Genomic DNA, 20,173 nt, shown 5'->3' with positions numbered 1-20,173 from the left:
GAGCATCACTTTCACTCTCTCTGTTTTTCTCTCTCTCATTCTCCTCCACCTCGTAGGGAGCTGATGATGGGCGAGGAGGGGCGACCAGCCAAGAAACTCTTCAGGAAATCAAAGAAAGGTGGCAGAGAGCTGCGCCTGGACCGCCCCCCCGAGGTGCCCCTCGTAGATGTGAGTTTTTTAGGGCGAGTGGGGGTGTGGAGGAATGAAACAAAGTAACCCCTCCCCACGCTTCTATCCCACCCTCCCCAATCTCTCTCCCCTTACCCAGTCACACTCTACTACCTCCACCCCCCCCTCACCCCATTCACGCTGCCTCTCCTCCCCCCCCCCCCCCCCCCTCGATGGGAGTCTCTCCCCCTCTTCGATGGGGGTCTCTCCCCCTCTTCGATGGGGGTCTCTCCCCCTCTTCGATGGGGGTCTCTCCCTCTCTTCGATGGGGTCTCTCCCTCTCTTCGATGGGGGTCTCTCCCTCTCTTCGATGGGGGTCTCTCCCTCTCTTCGATGGGGGTCTCTCTCCCTCTCTCTTCGCTGGGGGTCTCTCCCCCTCCTCGCTGGGGGTCTCTCCCCCTCCTCGCTGGGGGTCTCTCCCCTTCCTCGCTGGGGGTCCTCTCCCCTTCCTCGCTGGGGTCTCTCCCCTTCCTCGCTGGGGGTCTCTCCCCTTCCTCGCTGGGGGTCCCTCCCACATCTCGCTGGGGCTGGGGGTCTCTCCCCCACCTCATAGAACATAGAACAATACAGCGCAGTACAGGCCCTTCGGCCCACGATGTTGCACCGAAACAAAAAGCCATCTAACCTACACTATGCCATTATCATCCATATGTTTATCCAATAAACTTTTAAATGCCCTCAATGTTGGCGAGTTCACTACTGTAGCAGGTAGGGCATTCCACGGCCTCACTACTCTTTGCGTAAAGAACCTACCTCTGACCTCTGTCCTATATCTATTACCCCTCAGTTTAAAGTTATGTCCCCTCGTGCCAGCCATAATCCATCCGCGGGAGAAGGCTCTCACTGTCCACCCTATCCAACCCCCTGATCATTTTGTATGCCTCTATTAAGTCTCCTCTTAACCTTCTTCTCTCCAACGAAAACAACCTCAAGTCCATCAGCCCTTCCTCATAAGATTTTCCCTCCATACCAGGCAACATCCTGATAAATCTCCTCTGCACCCGCTCCAAAGCCTCCACGTCCTTCCTATAATGCGGTGACCAGAACTGTACGCAATACTCCAAATGCAGCCGTACCAGAGTTCTGTACAGCTGCAACATGACCTCCCGACTCCGGAACTCAATCCCTCTACCAATAAAGGCCAACACTCCATAGGCCTTCTTCACAACCCTATCAACCTGGGTGGCAACTTTCAGGGATCTATGTACATGGACACCTAGATCCCTCTGCTCATCCACACTTCCAAGAACTTTACCATCAGCCAAATATTACGCATTCCTGTTATTCCTTCCAAAGTGAATCACCTCACACTTCTCTACATTAAACTCCATTTGCCACCTCTCAGCCCAGCTCTGCAGCTTATCTATATCCCTCTGTAACCTGCTACATCCTTCCACACTATCGACAACACCACCGACTTTAGTATCGTCTGCAAATTTACTCACCCACCCTTCTGCGCCTTCCTCTAGGTCATTGATAAAAATGACAAACAGCAACGGCCCCAGAACAGATCCTTGTGGTACTCCACTTGTGACTGTACTCCATTCTGAACATTTCCCATCAACCACCACCCTCTGTCTTCTTTCAGCTAGCCAATTTCTGATCCACATCTCTAAATCACCCTCAATCCCCAGCCTCCGTATTTTTTGCAATAGCCTACCGTGGGGAACCTTATCAAACGCTTTGCTGAAATCCATATACACCACATCAACTGCTCTACCCTCATCTACCTGTTCAGTCACCTTCTCAAAGAACTCAATAAGGTTTGTGAGGCATGACCTACCCTTCACAAAGCCATGCTGACTATCCCTGATCATATTATTCCTATCTAGATGATTATAAATCTTGTCTCTTATAATCCCCTCCAAGACTTTACCCACTACAGACGTGAGGCTCACCGGTCTATAGTTGCCGGGGTTGTCTCTGCTCCCCTTTTTGAACAAAGGGACCACATTTGCTGTCCTCCAGTCCTCTGGCACTATTCCTGTAGCCAATGATGACATAAAAATCAAAGCCAAAGGTCCAGCAATCTCTTCCCTGGCCTCCCAGAGAATCCTAGGATAAATCCCATCAGGTCCCGGGGACTTATCTATTTTCAGCCTGCCCAGAATTGCCAACACCTCTTCCCTACGTACCTCAATGCCATCTATTCTATTAGCCTGGGTCTCAGCATTCTCCTCCACAACATTATCTTTTTCCTGAGTGAATACTGACGAAAAATATTCATTTAGTATCTCGCCTATCTCTTCAGACTCCACACACAATTTCCCATCCCTGTCCTTGACTGGTCCTACTCTTTCCCTAGTCATTCGCTTATTCCAGACATACCTATAGAAAGCTTTTGGGTTTTCCTTGATCCTTCCTGCCAAATACTTCTCATTTCCCCTCCTTGCTCGTCTTAGCTCTCTCTTTAGATCCTTCCTCGCTACCTTGTAACTATCCATCGCCCCATTCTCGCTGGGGGGCTCTCTCGGTCTCCCTTCCCCTGCTCTATCGGTCTGTCTCTCCCCGCTCTCTTTGGTCTCCCTCCCCCCGCTCTCTCAGTCGTCTCCCTCCCCCCCTGCTCTCTCGGTCTCCCCCACCCCCCCAGCTCTCTCGGTCACCCTCCCCCCCGCTCTCTCGGTCTCCCTCTCTCTTCCCCCCCCCCCCCCCTGCTCTCTCGGTCCCCCCCCCCTGCTCTCTCGGTCCCCCCCCCCACTCTCTCGGTCTCTCTCTTTCCCCCCCCTCCCCCCCGCTCTCTCGGTCTCCCTCCCCCCCGCTCTCTCGGTCTCCCTCCCCCCCGCTCTCTCGGTCTCCCTCCCCCCCGCTCTCTCGGTCTCCCCCCCGCTCTCTCGGTCTCCCTCCCCCCGCACTCTCGGTCTCCCTCCCCCCGCTCTCTCGGTCTCCCTCCCCCCCGCTCTCTCGGTCTCCCTCCCCCCGCTCTCTCGGTCTCCCTCCTCCTCCACGCTCTCTCGGTCTCCCTCCTCCTCCCCGCTCTCTCGGTCTGCCTCCTCCTCCACCGCTCTCTCGGTCTCCCCCCTCCTCCCCGCTCTCTCGGTCTCCCCGCTCCCTCGGCCCGCCTGCCCCCCGCTCCCTCGGCCCGCCTGCCCCCCGCTCCCTCGGCCCGCCTGCCCCCCGCTCCCTCGGCCCGCCTGCCCCCCGCTCCCTCGGCCCGCCTGCCCCCCGCTCCCTCGGCCCGCCTGCCCCCCGCTCCCTCGGCCCGCCTGCCCCCCGCTCCCTCGGCCCGCCTGCCCCCCGCTCCCTCGGCCCGCCTGCCCCCCGCTCCCTCGGCCCGCCTGCCCCCCCGCTCCCTCGGCCCGCCTGCCCCCCGCTCCCTCGGCCCGCCTGCCCCCCGCTCCCTCGGCCCGCCTGCCCCCCGCTCCCTCGGCCCGCCTGCCCCCCGCTCCCTCGGCCCGCCTGCCCCCCGCTCCCTCGGCCCGCCTGCCCCCCGCTCCCTCGGCCCGCCTGCCCCCCGCTCCCTCGGCCCGCCTGCCCCCCGCTCCCTCGGCCCGCCTGCCCCCCGCTCCCTCGGCCCGCCTGCCCCCCGCTCCCTCGGCCCGCCTGCCCCCCGCTCCCTCGGCCCGCCTGCCCCCCGCTCCCTCGGCCCGCCTGCCCCCCGCTCCCTCGGCCCGCCTGCCCCCCGCTCCCTCGGCCCGCCTGCCCCCCGCTCCCTCGGCCCCGCCTGCCCCCCGCTCCCTCGGCCCCGCCTGCCCCCCGCTCCCTCGGCCCGCCTGCCCCCCGCTCCCTCGGCCCGCCTGCCCCCCGCTCCCTCGGCCCGCCTGCCCCCCGCTCCCTCGGCCCGCCTGCCCCCCGCTCCCTCGGCCCGCCTGCCCCCCGCTCCCTCGGCCCGCCTGCCCCCCGCTCCCTCGGCCCGCCTGCCCCCCGCTCCCTCGGCCCGCCTGCCCCCCGCTCCCTCGGCCCGCCTGCCCCCCGCTCCCTCGGCCCGCCTGCCCCCCGCTCCCTCGGCCCGCCTGCCCCCCGCTCCCTCGGCCCGCCTGCCCCCCGCTCCCTCGGCCCGCCTGCCCCCCGCTCCCTCGGCCCGCCTGCCCCCCGCTCCCTCGGCCCCGCCTGCCCCCCGCTCCCTCGGCCCGCCTGCCCCCCGCTCTCTCGGCCCCTCTCCCCCCGCTCTCTCGGCCCCCCCCCCTTCACAATCTCCCTTGTTCTCTCTGCAGCCAAACTGTAAATTCGACAGTCAGCCCCTGTATGTCGATGAGACTGGTGGCTCGCTCCATGCGTACCAACTCGAGGGACTGAACTGGCTTCGCTTCTCGTGGGCCCAGGGCACTGATACCATCCTGGCCGATGAGATGGGGCTCGGCAAGACGGTGCAAACTATCGTCTTTCTGTCTTCCCTGTACAAAGAGGTGAGTGTTTGATGGGGACAATGTAGTGGGAGTTTTACTCTGTATCTAACCTCGTGCTGTACCTGTCCTGGGAGTGTTTGATGGGGACAGTGTAGAGAGAGCTTGACTCTGTATCTAACCTCTTGCTGTACCTGTCCTGGGAGTGTTTGATGGGGACAGTGTAGAAGGAGCTTGACTCTGTATCTAACCCCATGCTGTATCTGTCCTGGGAGTGTTTGATGGGGACAGTGTCGAGGGAGCTTTACTCTGTATCTAACTCCGTGCTGTACCTGTCCTGGGAGTGTTTGATGGGGACAGTGTAGTGGGAGCTTTACTCTGTATCTAACCCCGTGCTGTACCTGCCCTGGGAGTGTTTGATGGGGTCAGTGTAGAGGGAGCTATACTCCGTATCTAACCCCGTGCTGTACCTGTCCTGGGAGTGTTTGATGGGGACAGTGTAGCGGGAGCTTTACTCTGTATCTAACCCCGTGCTGTACCTGTCCTAGGAGTGTTTGATGGGGACAGTGTAGCGGGAGCTTTACTCTGTATCTAACCTCGTGCTGTACCTGTCCTGGGAGTGTTTGATGGGGACAGTGTAGAGGGAGCTTTACTCTATCTAACCTTGTGCTGTACCTGTCCTGTGAGTGTTTGATGGGGACAGTGTAGAGGGAGCTTGACTCTGTATCTAACCCCATGCTGTATCTGTCCTGGGAGTGTTTGATGGGGACAGTGTAGAGGGAGCTTTACTCTGTATCTAACCCCATGCTGTACCTGTCCTGTGAGTGTTTGATGGGGACAGTGTAGCGGGAGCTTTACTCTGTATCTAACCTCGTGCTGTACCTGTCCTGGGAGTGTTTGATGGGGACAGTGTAGAGGGAGCTTTACTCTGGATCTAGCCCCGTGAACAGACGCAGCCTGTGTGGAAGATGAGGAAAGTAGGAAGGAACTTAAGCAAGGAGTCAGGAGGGCTAAAAGGGGTCACGAAAAGTAATTGGCAAATAGGGTTAAGGAAAATCCCATGCTTTTTACACGTACATAAAAAGCAAGGGGGTAGCCAGGGAAAGTGTTGGCCCACGGAAGCACAAGCGAGGGAATCTATGTGTGGAGCCAGAAGAAATGGGCGAGGTAGTAAATGAATACATGGAACATTACAGTGCAGTTCAGGCCCTTCGGCCCTCGATGTTGCGCCGACCTGTGAAGCCAATCTAAAGCCCATCTACACTATTCTCTTATCACCCATATGTTTGCATCAGTATTCACCAAAGAGAAGGAATTGGTGAATGTTGAGTCTGGAGAAGAGTGTGTAGATAGCGTGGGTCACATTGAGATCCAAAAAATTGAGGGGTTGGGCGTCTTGAAAAATATTGAGTGGCGTCTTGAAAAATATTGAGGTAGATAAGTCCTCAGGGCCTGATGGGATCTACCCCAGAATACTGAAGGTGGCAAGAGAGGAAATTGCCGAGGCCTTGACAGAAATCTTTGGCTCCTCACTGTCTTCAGGCGATGTCCCGGAGGACTGGAGAATAGCCAAAGTTGTTCCTTTGTTTAAGAAGGGTAGCAAGGATAATCCAGGGAACTACAGGCCGATGAGCCTTACTTCAGTGGTAGGGAAATTACTGGAGAGAATTCTTCGAGACAGGATCTACTCCCATTTGGAAGCAAGTGGTCGTATTAGCGAGAGGCAGCACGGTTTTGTGAAGGGGAGGTCGTGTCTCACTAACTTGAAAAGAGTTTTTTTGAGGAGGTCACAAAGATGATTGATGAAGGCAGGGCAGTGGATGTTGTCTATATGGATTTCAGTAAGGCCTTTGACAAGGTCCCTCATGGCAGACTGGTACAAAAGGTGAAGTCACACGGGATCAGAGGTGAGCTGGCAAGATGGATACAGAACTGGCTAGGTCATAGAAGGCAGAGAGTAGCAATGGAAGGGTGCTTTTCTGATTGGAGGGCTGTGATTAGTGGTGTTCCGCAGGGTTCAGTGCTGGGACCTTTGCTGTTCCTAGTATATACAAATGATTTGGAGGAAAATGTAACTGGTCTGATTAGTAAGTTTGCAGATGACACAAAGGTTAGTGGAATTGCGGATAGCGATGAGGACTGTCAGAGGATACAGCAGGATTTAGATTGTTTGGAGACTTGGGCGGAGAGATGGCAGATGAAGTTTAATCCGGACAAATGTGAGGTAATGCATTTTGGAAGGTCTAATGCAGGTAGGGAATATACAGTGAATGGTAGAACCCTCGAGAGTATTGACAGTCAGTGAGACCTAGGTGTACAGGTCCACAGGTCACTGAAAGGGGCAAAACAGGCAGAGAAGGTAGTCAAGAAGGCATACGGCATGCTTGCCTTCATTGGCCGGGGCATTGAGTATAAAAATTGGCAAATCATGTTGCAGCTGTATAGAACCTTAGTTAGGCCACACTTGGAGTATAGTGTTCATTTCTGGTCACCACACGACCAGAAGGATGTGGAGGCTTTAGAGAGGGTGCAGAAGAGATTTACCAGGATGTTGCCTGGCATGGAGGGCATTAGCTATGAGGAGCGGTTGAATAAACTTGGTTTGTTCTCACATGGAACGAAGGAGGTTGAAGGGAGACCTGATAGAGGTATACAAGATTATGAGGGTCATAGACAGAGTGGATAGGCAGAGGCTTTTCCCCAGGGTAGAGGGGTCAATTACTAAGGGGCATAGGATTAAGGTGTGAGGGGCAAGGTTTAGAGGAATACGAGGTGAGTTCTTTACACCACCCGTAGTGGGTGTCTGGGACTCGCTGCCGGAGGAGGTGGTGGAAGCAGGGACGATAGTGATATTTAAGGGCATCTTGACAAATACATGAATAGAGGGATACGGACCCCGGAGGTGTAGAAGATTTTAGTTTAGACGGGCAGCATGGTCGGCGCAGGCATGGAGGGCTGAAGGGCCTGTTCCTGTGCTGTACTTTTCTTTGTCCTTTGTTCTGTACCTTCCCTGGGAGAGTTTGATGGGGACAGTGTAGAGGGAGCTTTACTCTGTCTCCATCAAGCACTCCCAGGACAGTACAGCACAGGGTTAGATACAATGTACAGGGAGCTTTACTCTGTTTCTAATCCCGTGCTGTACCTGTCCTGGGAGTGTTTGATGGGGACAGTGTAGAGGGAGCTTTACTCTGTATCTAACCCCGTGCTGTACCTGCCCTGGGAGTGTTTGATGGGGTCAGTGTAGTGGGAGCTTTACTCTGTATCTAATCCCGTGCTGTACCTGCCCTGGGAGTGTTTGATGGGGACAGTGTAGAGGGAGCTTTACTCTGTATCTAATCCCGTGCTGTACCTGTCCTGGGAGTGTTTGATGGTGTCAGTGTAGAGGGAGCTTTACTCTGTGTGGTAAACCACGGTTAGCGTATTATCTGTATTGTGGTAAACTGTTACTGTCCTACATGTATTGTGGTAAACCACTGCCTGATGGCTCCACCTGTGGCTCCTCCCCTCGGGCTCGGTATAAAGGTGGCTGACCTCCGGCCCTGCCCCAGTTCGGGATCAGTGGCCAGGAGGCTTTCTGTTCAGCTTATTAAAGCCACAGTTTTGTTCACTACTCGTCTTGTGTTAATTGATGGCACATCAATTTAATAAGCTAAACAGAAAGCCTCCTGGCCACTGATCACAAACTATTTTGGTTCGATTGTACAGGTTTCAGAAGGGAAAAAGTTTGCTAACCTTTCTGTTATTTTCTCTGCTCCCACTGCATGCCGCCAGCTTCGGTCTTACCGTCCCTTGAAAACTCACTTGTGGCTTTTAGCGCCTAATTTGAGATTTCACGTTGAAAACATTGACACATCCTATATCGGGTGTTAACCCATTGCAGCACTTTGTTTATCTTCACTTCCAACTTTCCCTCCCACGCAATTATAGAGAGTCCGGAAGCTGACCCAATATTGATTGCGCATCTTTTTTCCCCCCCACACTACTTTGGCTTTTCCGCCAATGGTCCCTTATAAACGCCTCAAACACGCAGACTGGTGTGTTTGCTGTAAATAAGAATTTTTTTTTAAGAACATAAGAATTAGGAACAGGAGTAGGCCATCTGGCCCCTCGAGCCTGCTCCGCCATTTAATGAGATCATGGCTGATCTTTGTGGACTCAGCTCCACTCTCCGGCCTGTACACCATATCCCCAAATCCCTTTATTCTTTAGAAAGGCATCTATCTTTTTCTTAAAAACGTTTAAAGAAGGAGCCTCAACTGCTTCACTGGGCAAGGAATTCCAGAGATTCACAACCCTTTGGGTGAAGAAGTTCCTCCTACACTCCGTCCTAAATCTACCTCCCCTTATTTTGAGGCTATGCCCCCTAGTTCTGCTTTCCCCGACCAGTGGAAACAACCTGCCCGCATCTATCCTATCTATTCCCTTCATAATTTTATATGTCTCAATAAGTTCCCCCCGCATCCTTCTAAACTCCAATGAGTACAGTCTCAGTCTACTCAACCTCTCGTCATAATCTAATCCCCTCAACTCTGGGATCAACCTAGTGAATCTCCTCTGCACTCCCTCCAGTGCCAATATGTCCTTTCTCAGGTAAGGAGACCAAAACTGAACACAATACTCCAGATGCGGCCTCACCAACACCCTATACAATTGCAGCATAACCTCACTAGTCTTGAACTCCATCCCTCTAGCAATGAAAGACAAAACTCGATTAGCCTTCTTAATCACCTGTTGCACCTGCACACCAACTTTTTGCGACTCGTGCACCAGCACACCCAGGTCCCTCTGCACAGCAGCATGTTTTAACATCTTGCCGTTTAAATAATAATCCATTCTGCTGTTATTCCTCCCAAAATGGATAGCCTCACACTTGGCAAAATTGAATTCCATCTGCCAGACCCTAGCCCATTCACCTAACCTAGCCAAATCCTTCTGCAGACTTCCGGTGTCCTCTGCACTTTTTGCTTTACCACTCATCTTAGTGTCGTCTGCAAACTTTGACACATTGCACTTGGTCCCCAACTCCAAATCGTCTATGTAAATTGTGAACAACTGCGGGCCCAACACTGATCCTTGAGGGACCCCACTAGTTACAGGTTGCCAGAGAACCACCCATTTATCCCCACTCTCTGCTTTCTGTTAGTTAACCAATCCTCTACCCGTGCTACCACTTTACCCTCAATGCCATGCATCTTTAGTTTATGCAGCAACCTTTTGTGTGGCACCTTGTCAAAAGCTTTCTGGAAATCCAGATATACCACATCCATTGGCTCCCCGTTATCTACTACACTGGTAACGGCCTCAAAAATTTCTACCAAATTAGTCAGACACGACCTACCCTTTGTGAACCCATGCTGCGTCTGCCCAATGGGACAATTTCCCTCCAGGTGCCCCGCTATTTCCTCCTTAACGATAGATTCCAGCATTTTCCCTACAACCAAAGTTAAGCTTACCGGCCTATAATTACCTGCTTTCTGCCGACCTCTTTTTTTTAAACAGTGGTGTCACGTTTGCTACATTCCAATCCTCTGGGACCACCCCAGAGTCTAGTGAATTTTGATAAATTATCACTAGTGCGTTTACAATTTCCCATGCCATCTCTTTTAACACTCTGGGATGCATCCCATCAGGGCCAGGAGACTTGTCTACCTTTAGCCCCATTAGCTTGCCCAATACTGCCTCCTTAGTTATTACAATCATCTCAAGGTCCTCACCTATGATATCCTTATTTCCATCAGTCACTGGAATGTTATTTGTGTCCTCCACTGTGAAGACTGACCCAAAAAACCTGTTTAGCTCCTCAGCCATTTCCCCGTCTCCTATTATTAAATCTCCCTTCTCATCTTCCAAAGGACCAATATTTACCTTAGCCACTCTTTTTTTGTCTTATATATTTGTAGAAGCTTTTACTATCTGCTTTTATGTTCTGAGCCAGTTTACTTTCATAGTCTACCTTACTCTTCTTTATGGCTTTTTTAGTAGCTTTCTGTTGTCCCCTAAAGACTTCCCAGTCCTCTAGTCTCCCACTAATTTTTGCCACTTTGTATGTTTTTTCCTTCAATTTGATACTCTCCCTCACCTCCTTAGATTTTTCCCCTTTCTACCGTCTTTCTTTTTTGTCAGTATGAACCTTTTCTGAACACTGTGAAAGATCGCTCGGAAGGTTCTCCAGTGTTCCTCAACTGCTTCACCTTGAAGTCTTTGCTCCCAGTCTACCGTAGCTAGTTCTTCTCTCATCCCATTGTAATCGCCTTTGTTTGAGCACAAAACACTAGTGTTTGATTTTACCTTGTCATCCTCCAACTGTATTTTAAATTCCACCATATTGTGGTCGCTCCTTCCAAGAGGATCCCGAACTATGAGATCATTAATCAATCCTGCCTCATTACACAGGACCAGATCTAGGACCGCTTGTTCCCTTGTAGGTTCCATTACATACTGTTCCAGGAAATTATCCCGGGCACATTCTATAAACTCCTCCTCAAGGCTGCCTTTACCAACCTGGTTAAACCAATCGATATGCAGATTAAAATCTCCCATGATAACCGCTGTACATGTTGTGAGAGGGGTTCTTTTTTTAAAAACTTTCCTTTGTTGGGGGGGGTGGGGGTGTAGAGGAGGGGTGGTAAAACTCCTGTGCTCTTTCCCTCTGATGTTGGCAATGCTTGCGAGTCGAAGACGGGCAAGAAACATGACAATTGAGAGAGAAAAAAACTCACTTTTTTTTTTTCTTTCATGAAAAGGAGCTTTGAGTTTATTGTGACGTGCGGCTCAAATTCCCCAGCCAAAGTTGCCAATTTGCTGAAAGGAAAGGCGGGAGGCGCACGGCTGGTGTGTGTGGCAGGGGTTGGGGGAGAGGAGGAGGGGAGGCGGGCGCACGTGGACACCCCCCCCCCCCCCCCCCCCCCCCAGCGCGTCCATTGGTTGGAAAGGAATATTTTTGAAGCCGACCGCCAAGTCTCTTCCCCATTGGACCGCAGCGATTGGTTGGGTGGAGTAATGGACAAGGTTACTTACTGTGTGGTATTAGTAGCCAGCGAGGAGGGAAAGCTTGCTGCTTGCAGTAGAGAAAGAGAGAGGGTTAGAGAGAGAGAAGGGGCTGGTGGGGACAGGGGAGACCTCCAGGAGGCAGGGCTTCGCGCCGCTCTCTCCTCTCTGATTGCTAATTCTGCGCGAGCCGCTGAAGATACACTTCAAGACGCGAGGAAGGAAACAGGAAGAACACGCGTCATAGTCTTTGTGACGTCACTCCGCCCGGAGGACCGCCAATACACAGTCTTCGAGGCAGATGGCCGCCTCTACCACTTCCTCAGGGTTCCCTTCGGCGTCACCAATGAGGTCTTGGTCTTCCAGCGAGAGATGGACCGAATGGTTGACCAGTACGGGCTGCGGGCCACGTTCCCGTACCTAGATAATGTCACCATCTGCGGCCATGACCAGCAGGACCATGACGCTAACCTCCAACATTTCCTCCACACCGCTCAGCTCCTTAACCTCACATACAATAAGGAGAAATGCGTTTTCCGCACAACCCGCCTAGCCATCCTTGGCCACGTTGTGGAAAACGGAGTCCGAGGGACCGACCCCGACCGCATGCGCCCCGTCCTGGAACTTCCCCTCCCCCACTGACCCAAGGCCCTGAAGTGATGCCTGGGGTCCTTCTCTTATTATGCCCAGTGGGTCCCCAATTATGCAGACAAGGCCCTTCCACTCATTAAATCCACCATTTTTCCCCTGACGGCTGAGGCCCGTCTGGCCTTCAACCGCATCAAGGCAGATATTGCCAAAGCCGGGATGCACGCTGTGGACGAGTCCATTCCGTTCCAGGTGGAGAGCGATCCGTCGGACTTTGCCCTGGCCGCTACCCTCAACCAGGTGGGCAGGCCCGTGGCTTTCTTCTCCCGTACCCTCCATGCCTCCGAAAATCGGCACTCCTCCGTCGAAGTGGAAGCTGTACGACATTGGCGGCATTACCTGGCCGGCAGGCGATTCACTCTCCTCACTGACCAACGGTCGGTTGCCTTCATGTTTAATAATACACAGCGGGGCAAGATCAAGAAAGACCAGATTCTGAGGTGGAGGATCGAACGCTCCACCTATAACTATAAGATCTTGTATCGCCCGGGGAAGTTCAATGAGCCCCCAGATGCCCTATCCCGCGGTACATGTGCCAGCGCACAAGTAGACCGACTTCGGGCTCTCCACAATGACCTCTGTCACCCAGGGGTCGCCCGTTTTTTCCATTTTATCAAGGCCCGCAACCTGCCCTACTCCATCGAGGAGGTCAGGACCGTGACCAGGGACTGCCAGGTCTGCGTGGCGTGCAAACCGCACTTCTAACGGCCCGACAGAGCACACCTGGTAAAGGCCTCCCGCCCCTTTGAGCGCCTGAGCATCAATTTCAAAGGACTCCTCCCCTCCACTGACCATAACGTGTACTTCCTCAACGTTGTTGATGAGTACTCACGATTCCCCAGCGACCATCACCACCACCCCCGACCCTACACCACTACCCGGCTACTTCAAGATTTGGTACCCGCAGGCCCACCGGCGACCATCACCACTGCCCCCCCTCCCCCCCTCCTCCACCGACTCAACTACTGGGCGAAGAAAAAGACCACACGCTCCCGGACGCACAGGTCTCGACACCAGTGCACACACCACAGCCGGGACTGAGGCGATCACGGCGGAAGGTCAAAGCCCCCGACAGACTTGACGTTTAAGACCACTTCACCCCAGCTGGACTCTTTTTTAAACAGGGGGTGTATGTGGTAAACCACTGTTAGTGTATTATATGTGTTGTGGTAAACTGTTACGGTACTACTGCAACAGTTACTGTACTACTGCAACGCGTCCTCTCAATGATTAGTTGTGGTATTTAGGGACTGAAGTATGCAGCTCTCTGTAATTGCTCAGCCTAAGTTGTTTTTCTTGTTTTGCATTCATGACCGAACAGGGTCACTCCCAGGGGCCCTTCCTGGTCAGCGCGCCTCTCTCGACCATCATCAACTGGGAGCGTGAGTTCGAGCTGTGGGGGCCCGATATGTACGTGGTCACGTACACTGGTGACAAGGAGAGCCGGGCCGTCATCCGGGAGAACGAGTTCTCTTTCGAAAACAACGCCATCCGAGGCGGCAAGAAAGTCTTCAAAATGAAGGTAAGGGCTCTTCAGGGATTTGCTGACCTGAGGTTCTACTCCTCAGGCTTCGAGGCCTTGATTCTCCATCAGGCTGCACCCCATCCCCTCCTTCCCCCTGCCAAAGTCAAAGTGGCCCAGGAAGAGCCTTTTGGCTTTCAAGTAGGCCTTCGGCTCATTGCTCAGTTTTCGAGGCCTTGGCGTGTTTTTAGGCTGACATTTTTTTTTTTAAATATTTGTTTATTCTCCTTTTTCACATTTTCTCCCAAATTTACACCCAACAATAATCAGTAATGAATGTAATGTCAATCCCCATATCAATAACAACGATCCCATCCTCCCACCAAACCCCCAAACATTAGCCCGCATGTTAACATAAACAAATGACAAAAAGCAATCAGGAATCACCCATAGTCACCATTAACACACACAGCCCCCCTCCCCCCAACCCTCCCAACTACCCCCCCCCCCCCCAACTAATGTTCGATGTGATCCAATTCTCAAAACTGCATAATGAATTACGTCCATGAATTGTAGAACCCCTCCATCCTTCCCCTCCGTTCAAATTTGACCTTTTCAAACATCATGGGGGCGATTCTCCAATATTGGGCCCAAGTGTTTGCGCCGTCGTGAACGCCGTCGCGTTTCACGACGCGCGAACCGTGCCCGGGGCCAGCACGACGCTGGAGCGGTTCATGCCGGGCCAGCACGACGCTGGAGCGGTTCATGCCGGTCCAGCCTCCTTATGCGATGACAAATGGGCGCCGCGCCAACCTGCACATGCGTGGGGGACTTCTTTAGCGTGCCAGCTCCGACCAACATGGGGTCGGTGTTCAGGGGCCTGCCGCGCCATAAAGTAGGCCCGGGAGGGGAGAGGATGGCCCGCCGATCAGTGGGCACCGATCGCGGGCCAGACCCCATCGGAGGCCCCCCCGGTGAAGGAGCACACCCCCCCCCCCCCCCCCCCCCCCCCCCCCCCCCCGACCATTCCTGCAGAGTTCTGCAGAGTTCCCACCAGCAGCGACCAGGGGTGAACGGTGCTGGAGGGACTCTGTCATGTCCGGGCCGGAAAATCGGCGGCCCCACTGATTCCCGCGGCCGGCGGTGCACCAAACGCGCCGCGCAAATGGTGCCGATTCTCCGCCCCAGCGCGGTTGCGGCGATTCTCCGGCCCAGCGCGGGGTTCGGAGAATCTCCTCCAATGAATTCCTGTAGGTCCCCCCGCCACGCCAGGGCACAGAGTGGAGAGGTTAATCTCCACCCTAACAGGATCTGCCTTCGGGCGATCAACGAGGCAAAGGCTAGAACATTTGCCTCCGCGCCCGTTTCCAACACCGGCTGGTCCGACACCCCGAATATGGCCTCCCGAGGGTCCGGTCCAGTTTCACACGCACCACTTTAGAGATTACCCTAAACACCTCCTTCTAGTAATCCTCCAGCTTTGGACAGGACCAAAACATATGAACGTGGTTTGCGGCCCCCCCCCACCCCCGCAACGTTCACACACATCCTCTACCACCTCAAAGAGCTGGCTCCTCCTCGCCCTTGTAAGGTGCGCTCTATACACCACCTTCAGCTGGATCAGCCGCAACCTCGCGCACGAGGTGGAGGCGTTCACTCTCCGGAGCACCTCACACCAGAACCCCTCCTCCATATCCTCTCCCAACTCTTCCTCCCACTTTGCCTTGATCCCTTCCAGCGGTGCCTTCTCCTCTTCTAAATAGCCCCGTAAACCGCCGATACTACTCCCTTCTCCTGTCCCCCTGTCGTCAGCACTTCCTCCAGCAATGTGGAAGCCGGCTCTACTGGGAAGCTCTGTATCTCCTTTCTGGCAATGTCTCGAACCTGCATGTATCTAAATATTTCCCCCTGCTCCAGCCCATACTTCGCTCCCAGCTCCTTCAATCCCGCAAAACGATCCCCAAGAAACAAATTTTTAGTGTTCTAATTCCTTTCTCCTCCCATCTCTGAAAATTTCCATCCCACCTCCCTGGCTCAAATCTGTGGTTCCCCTGAATCGGCATTTCCCTTGACCCTGCCCCCACCCTGAAGTGTTGGTGAAACTGCCTCCAAATTCTCGACAAAGCTATTACTACCGGACTCCCTGGGTATCTTCTCGGGGCCATTGGAAGCGGCGATGTCGCTTGCGCCTTCAATCCCGTCCCCCTACCCTAACTCTCCTCCATTCTGACCCATTGGGAGTCAACCCCTCTGACCCAGCTCCGTACCTTCTCCACATTCGGTGTAATAATAGAACATAGAAAAATACAGCACAGAACAGGCCCTTCGGCCCACGATGTTGTGCCGAACCTTGGTCCTAGATTAATCATAGATTATCATTGAATTTACAGTGCAGAAGGAGGCCATTCGGCCCATTGAGTCTGCACCGGCTCTTGGAAAGAGCACCCTACCCAAACTCAACACCTCCACCCAACACCAAGGGCAATTTGGACATTAAGGGCAATTTATCATTGGCCAATTCACCTAACCCACACATCTTTGGACTGTGGGAGGAAACCGGAGCACCCGGAGGAAACCCACGCAGACACTGGGAGGATGTGCAGACTCCGCACAGACAGTGACCCAAGCCGGAATCGAACCTGGGACCCTGGAGCTGTGAAGCCATTGTGCTATCCACAATGCTACCGTGCTGCCCTTAAGAACAAATAAATCTACACTATATCATTTTACCGTAATCCATGTACCTATCCAATAGCTGCTTGAAGGTCCCTAATGTTTCCGACTCAACTACTTCCACAGGCAGTGCATTCCATGCCCCCACTACTCTCTGGGTAAAGAACCTACCTCTGACATCCCCCTATACCTTCCACCATTCACCTTAAATTTATGTCCCCTTGTAATGGTTTGTTCCACCTGGGGAAAAAGTTTCTGACTGTCTACTCTATCTATTCCCCTGATCATCTTATAAACCTCTATCAAGTCGCCCCTCATCCTTCTCCGTTCTAATGAGAAAAGGCCTAGCACCCTCAACCTTTCCTCGTAAGACCTACTCTCCATTCCAGGCAACATCCTGGTAAATCTCCTTTGCACCTTTTCCAAAGCTTCCACATCCTTCCTAAAATTAGGCGACCAGAACTGTACACAGTACTCCAAATGTGGCCTTACCAGTTTTGTACAGCTGCATCATCACCTCACGGCTCTTAAATTCAATCCCTCTGTTAATGAACGCTAGCACACCATAGGCCTTCTTCACAGCTCTATCCACTTGAGTGGCAACATTCAAAGGTGTATGAACATAGACCCCAAGATCTCTCTGCTCTTCCACATTGCCAAGAACTCTACCATTAATCCTGTATTCCGCATTCATATTTGTCCTTCCAAAATGGACAACCTCACACTTTTCAGGGTTAAACTCCATCTGCCACTTCTCAGCCCAGCTCTGCATCCTATCTATGTCTCTTTGCAGCCGACAACAGCCCTCCTCACTATCCACAACTCCACCAATCTTCGTATCGTCTGCAAATTTACTGACCAACCCTTCAACTCCCTCATCCAAGTCATTAATGAAAATCACAAACAGCAGAGGACCCAGAACTGATCCCTGCGGTAAGTCACTGGTAACTGGGATCCAGGCTGAATATTTGCCATCCACCACCACTCTCTGACTTCTATCGGTTAGCCAGTTCGTTATCCAACTGGCCAAATTTCCCACTATCCCATGCCTCCTTACTTTCTGCAGAAGCCTACCACGGGGAACCTTATCAAATGCCTTACTAAAATCCATGTACACTACATCCACTGCTTTACCTTCATCCACATGCTAGGTCATGCTTGGTCATTAATACATCGGGTTCGGAAGACCCAAACCCCCTGCCTGCCTTCCTCTCTGTGGTGGCACCTTTTTAATTCTGGCCACCTTCCCTCCCCATATGAACGATAGGGGCTGGTTTAGCACACTGGGCTAAATCGCTGGCTTTGAAAGCAGACCAGCAGCATGGTTCAATTCCCGTACCAGCCTCCCCGAACAGGCGCCGGAATGTGGCGACTAGGGGCTTTTTACAGTAACTTCCTTTGAAGCTTACTTGTGTCAATAAGCGATTTTCATTTCATTTCAATTTCATTTCATCCCTTCAATCTCTCTAAAAAATGCCTTTGGCAGGAAAATCGATAGGCATTGAAAAATAAACAGGAATCGCGGCAACACGTTCATTTTGACCGCCTGTACCCGACCCGCCAGTGACAGAAGGAGACCATCCCACCTTGCCAAATCCGCTTTCACCCTCCTCACCATAGGCTGCCCTCTTTATCTGGGTAAAAGTGAGCCAGGAGGGGACTCTTATGGGTTTCGGCCTACGACTCAGGCTGCGAGGTCTTGACATGTTTGCAGGCTGCCCTTTTGCTTGGGTGGCCCGGGAGGGACCTGGCAGGTTTCCAGGAATTGTCGTTTCCTGAAGGGGTTAGCGGAGGGGGAGGGGGTGGATAAGGATTAGAGGTCAAGGGTTGTGATGTGTGACCCAAGGGGAGGGAGCGTCAAGGGTGGGGTGGGGGGAGGGGCTAGGTTTGCAGGGTGAAAGGTCACTGTTCGGGCTGGGGTCCGGGAACCACTGAAGATTCCTGATGCGGGGTGGGAGGGCGGTCGGGGGGAACAGAAATGGCAAGTGGCCAGCGTTAGGGTCAAGGTGTCAGGATGCAGGGTTTGAAGGGTCTCGGTACTAAGGGTGGAGTGATCAAGGATCATGCAGACAGGGAGACGATGGGGAGAAGGTCCAGCTGTGGGAGAGAGAGGGGAGTGTCAAGGGTTGTGGTACATAATGGAGGATGAGGGCAGAAGGGGGGATGGGGGCAGAAGGGGCAACGGTTGTGGTGCGGGATCAAGGCCTCGGGCAAAAGTTAAGTTCACGGCCAGCACGGGTCAGCTGACGATAGAACATAGAACATAGAAAAATACAGCACAGAACAGGCCCTTCGGTCCACGATGTTGTGCCGAACCCTTGTCTTAGATTAATCATAGATTATCATTGAATTTACAGTGCAGAAGGAGGCCATTCGGCCCATTGAGTCTGCACCGGCTCTTGGAAAAAGCACCCTACCCAAAGTCAACACCTCCACCCAACACTAAGGGCAATTTTGGACACTAAGGGCAATTTATCATGGCCAATCCACCTAACCTGCACGTCTTTGGACTGTGGGAGGAAACCGGAGCACCCGGAGGAAACCCACGCAGACACGGGGAGGATGTGCAGACTCCGCACAGACAGTGACCCAAGCCGGAATCGAACCAGGGACACTGGAGCTGTGAAGCAATTGTGCTATCCACAATGCTACCGTACTGCCCTTAAGAACAAATAAATCTACACTATATCATTTTACCGTAATCTATGTACCTATCCAATAGCTGCTTGAAGGTCCCTAATGTTTCCGACTCAACTACTTCCACAGGCAGTGCATTCCATGCCCCCACTACTCTCTGGGTAAAGAACCTACCTCTGACATCCCCCCCTATATCTTCCACCATTCACCTTAAATTTATGTCCCCTTGTAATGGTTTGTCCCACCCGGGGAAAAACTGACTGTCTACTCTATCTATTCCCCTGATCATCTTATAAACCTCTGTCAAGTCGCCCCTCATCCTTCTCTGTTCTAATGAGAAAAGGCCTAGCATCCTCAACCTTTCCTCGTAAGACCTACTCTCCATTCCAGACAACATCCTGGTAAATCTCCTTTACACCTTTTCCAAAGCTTCCACATCCTTCCTAAAATGAGGCGACCAGAACTGTACACAGTACTCCAAATGTGGCCTTACCAGTTTTGTACAGCTGCATCATCACCTCACGGCTCTTAAATTCAATCCCTCTGTGGCCTTCTTCACAGCTCTATCCACTTGAGTGGCAACATTCAAAGGTGTATGAACATAGACCCCAAGATCTCTCTGCTCCTCCACATTGCCAAGAACGCTACCGTTAACCCTGTATTCCGCATTCATATTTGTCCTTCCAAAATGGACAACCTCACACTTTTCAGGGTTAAACTCCATCTGCCACTTCTCAGCCCAGCTCTGCATCCTATCTATGTCTCTTTGCAGCCGACAACAGCCCTCCTCACTATCCACAACTCCACCAATCTTCGTATCGTCTGCAAATTTACTGACCCACCCTTCAACTCCCTCATCCAAGTCATTAATGAAAATCACAAACAGCAGAGGATCCAGAACTGATCCCTGCGGTACGCCACTGGTAACTGGGACCGAGGCTGAATATTTGCCATCCACCACCACTCTCTGACTTCTATCGGTTAGCCAGTTCGTTATCCAACTGTCCAAATTTCCCACTATCCCATGCCTCCTTACTTTCTGCAGAAGCCTACCATGGGGAACCTTATCAAATGCCTTACTAAAATCCATGTACACTATATCCACTGCTTTACCTTCATCCACATGCTTGGTCACCTCCTCAAAGAATTCAATAACACTTGTAAGGCAAGACCTACCCCTCACAAATCCATGCTGACTATCCCTAATCAAGCAGTGTCTTTCCAGATGCTCAGAAATCCTATCCTTCAGTACCCTTTCCATGACTTTGCCGACCACCGAAGTAAGACTAACTGGCCTGTAATTCCCAAGGTTATCCCT

General features: G+C 52.8%; 1 protein-coding gene and 1 pseudogene across 1 annotated transcript in view; one reads left to right on the top strand and one right to left on the bottom strand.

Annotated features, from left to right (window-relative positions):
- Positions 1-55: 55 nt before the first annotated feature.
- LOC140406523 (chromodomain-helicase-DNA-binding protein 5-like) overlaps positions 56-20,173 on the top strand; it is a 31,308-nt gene continuing 11,190 nt past the window's right edge. Inside the window, exons 1-3 of the mRNA XM_072494526.1 lie at positions 56-168; positions 4,320-4,511; positions 13,405-13,605. Coding sequence (XP_072350627.1) covers positions 64-168; positions 4,320-4,511; positions 13,405-13,605 — 498 coding nt within the window. The 5' untranslated portion in view covers positions 56-63. The remainder of the gene's footprint in view (positions 169-4,319; positions 4,512-13,404; positions 13,606-20,173) is intronic.
- Positions 3,248-4,144, bottom strand: LOC140406524 (uncharacterized; annotated as a pseudogene).

This window comes from Scyliorhinus torazame, unplaced genomic scaffold, assembly GCF_047496885.1.
Source record: "Scyliorhinus torazame isolate Kashiwa2021f unplaced genomic scaffold, sScyTor2.1 scaffold_580, whole genome shotgun sequence".
NCBI lineage: Eukaryota > Metazoa > Chordata > Chondrichthyes > Carcharhiniformes > Scyliorhinidae > Scyliorhinus > Scyliorhinus torazame.
This window is presented reverse-complemented; position numbering and strand designations above follow the sequence as displayed.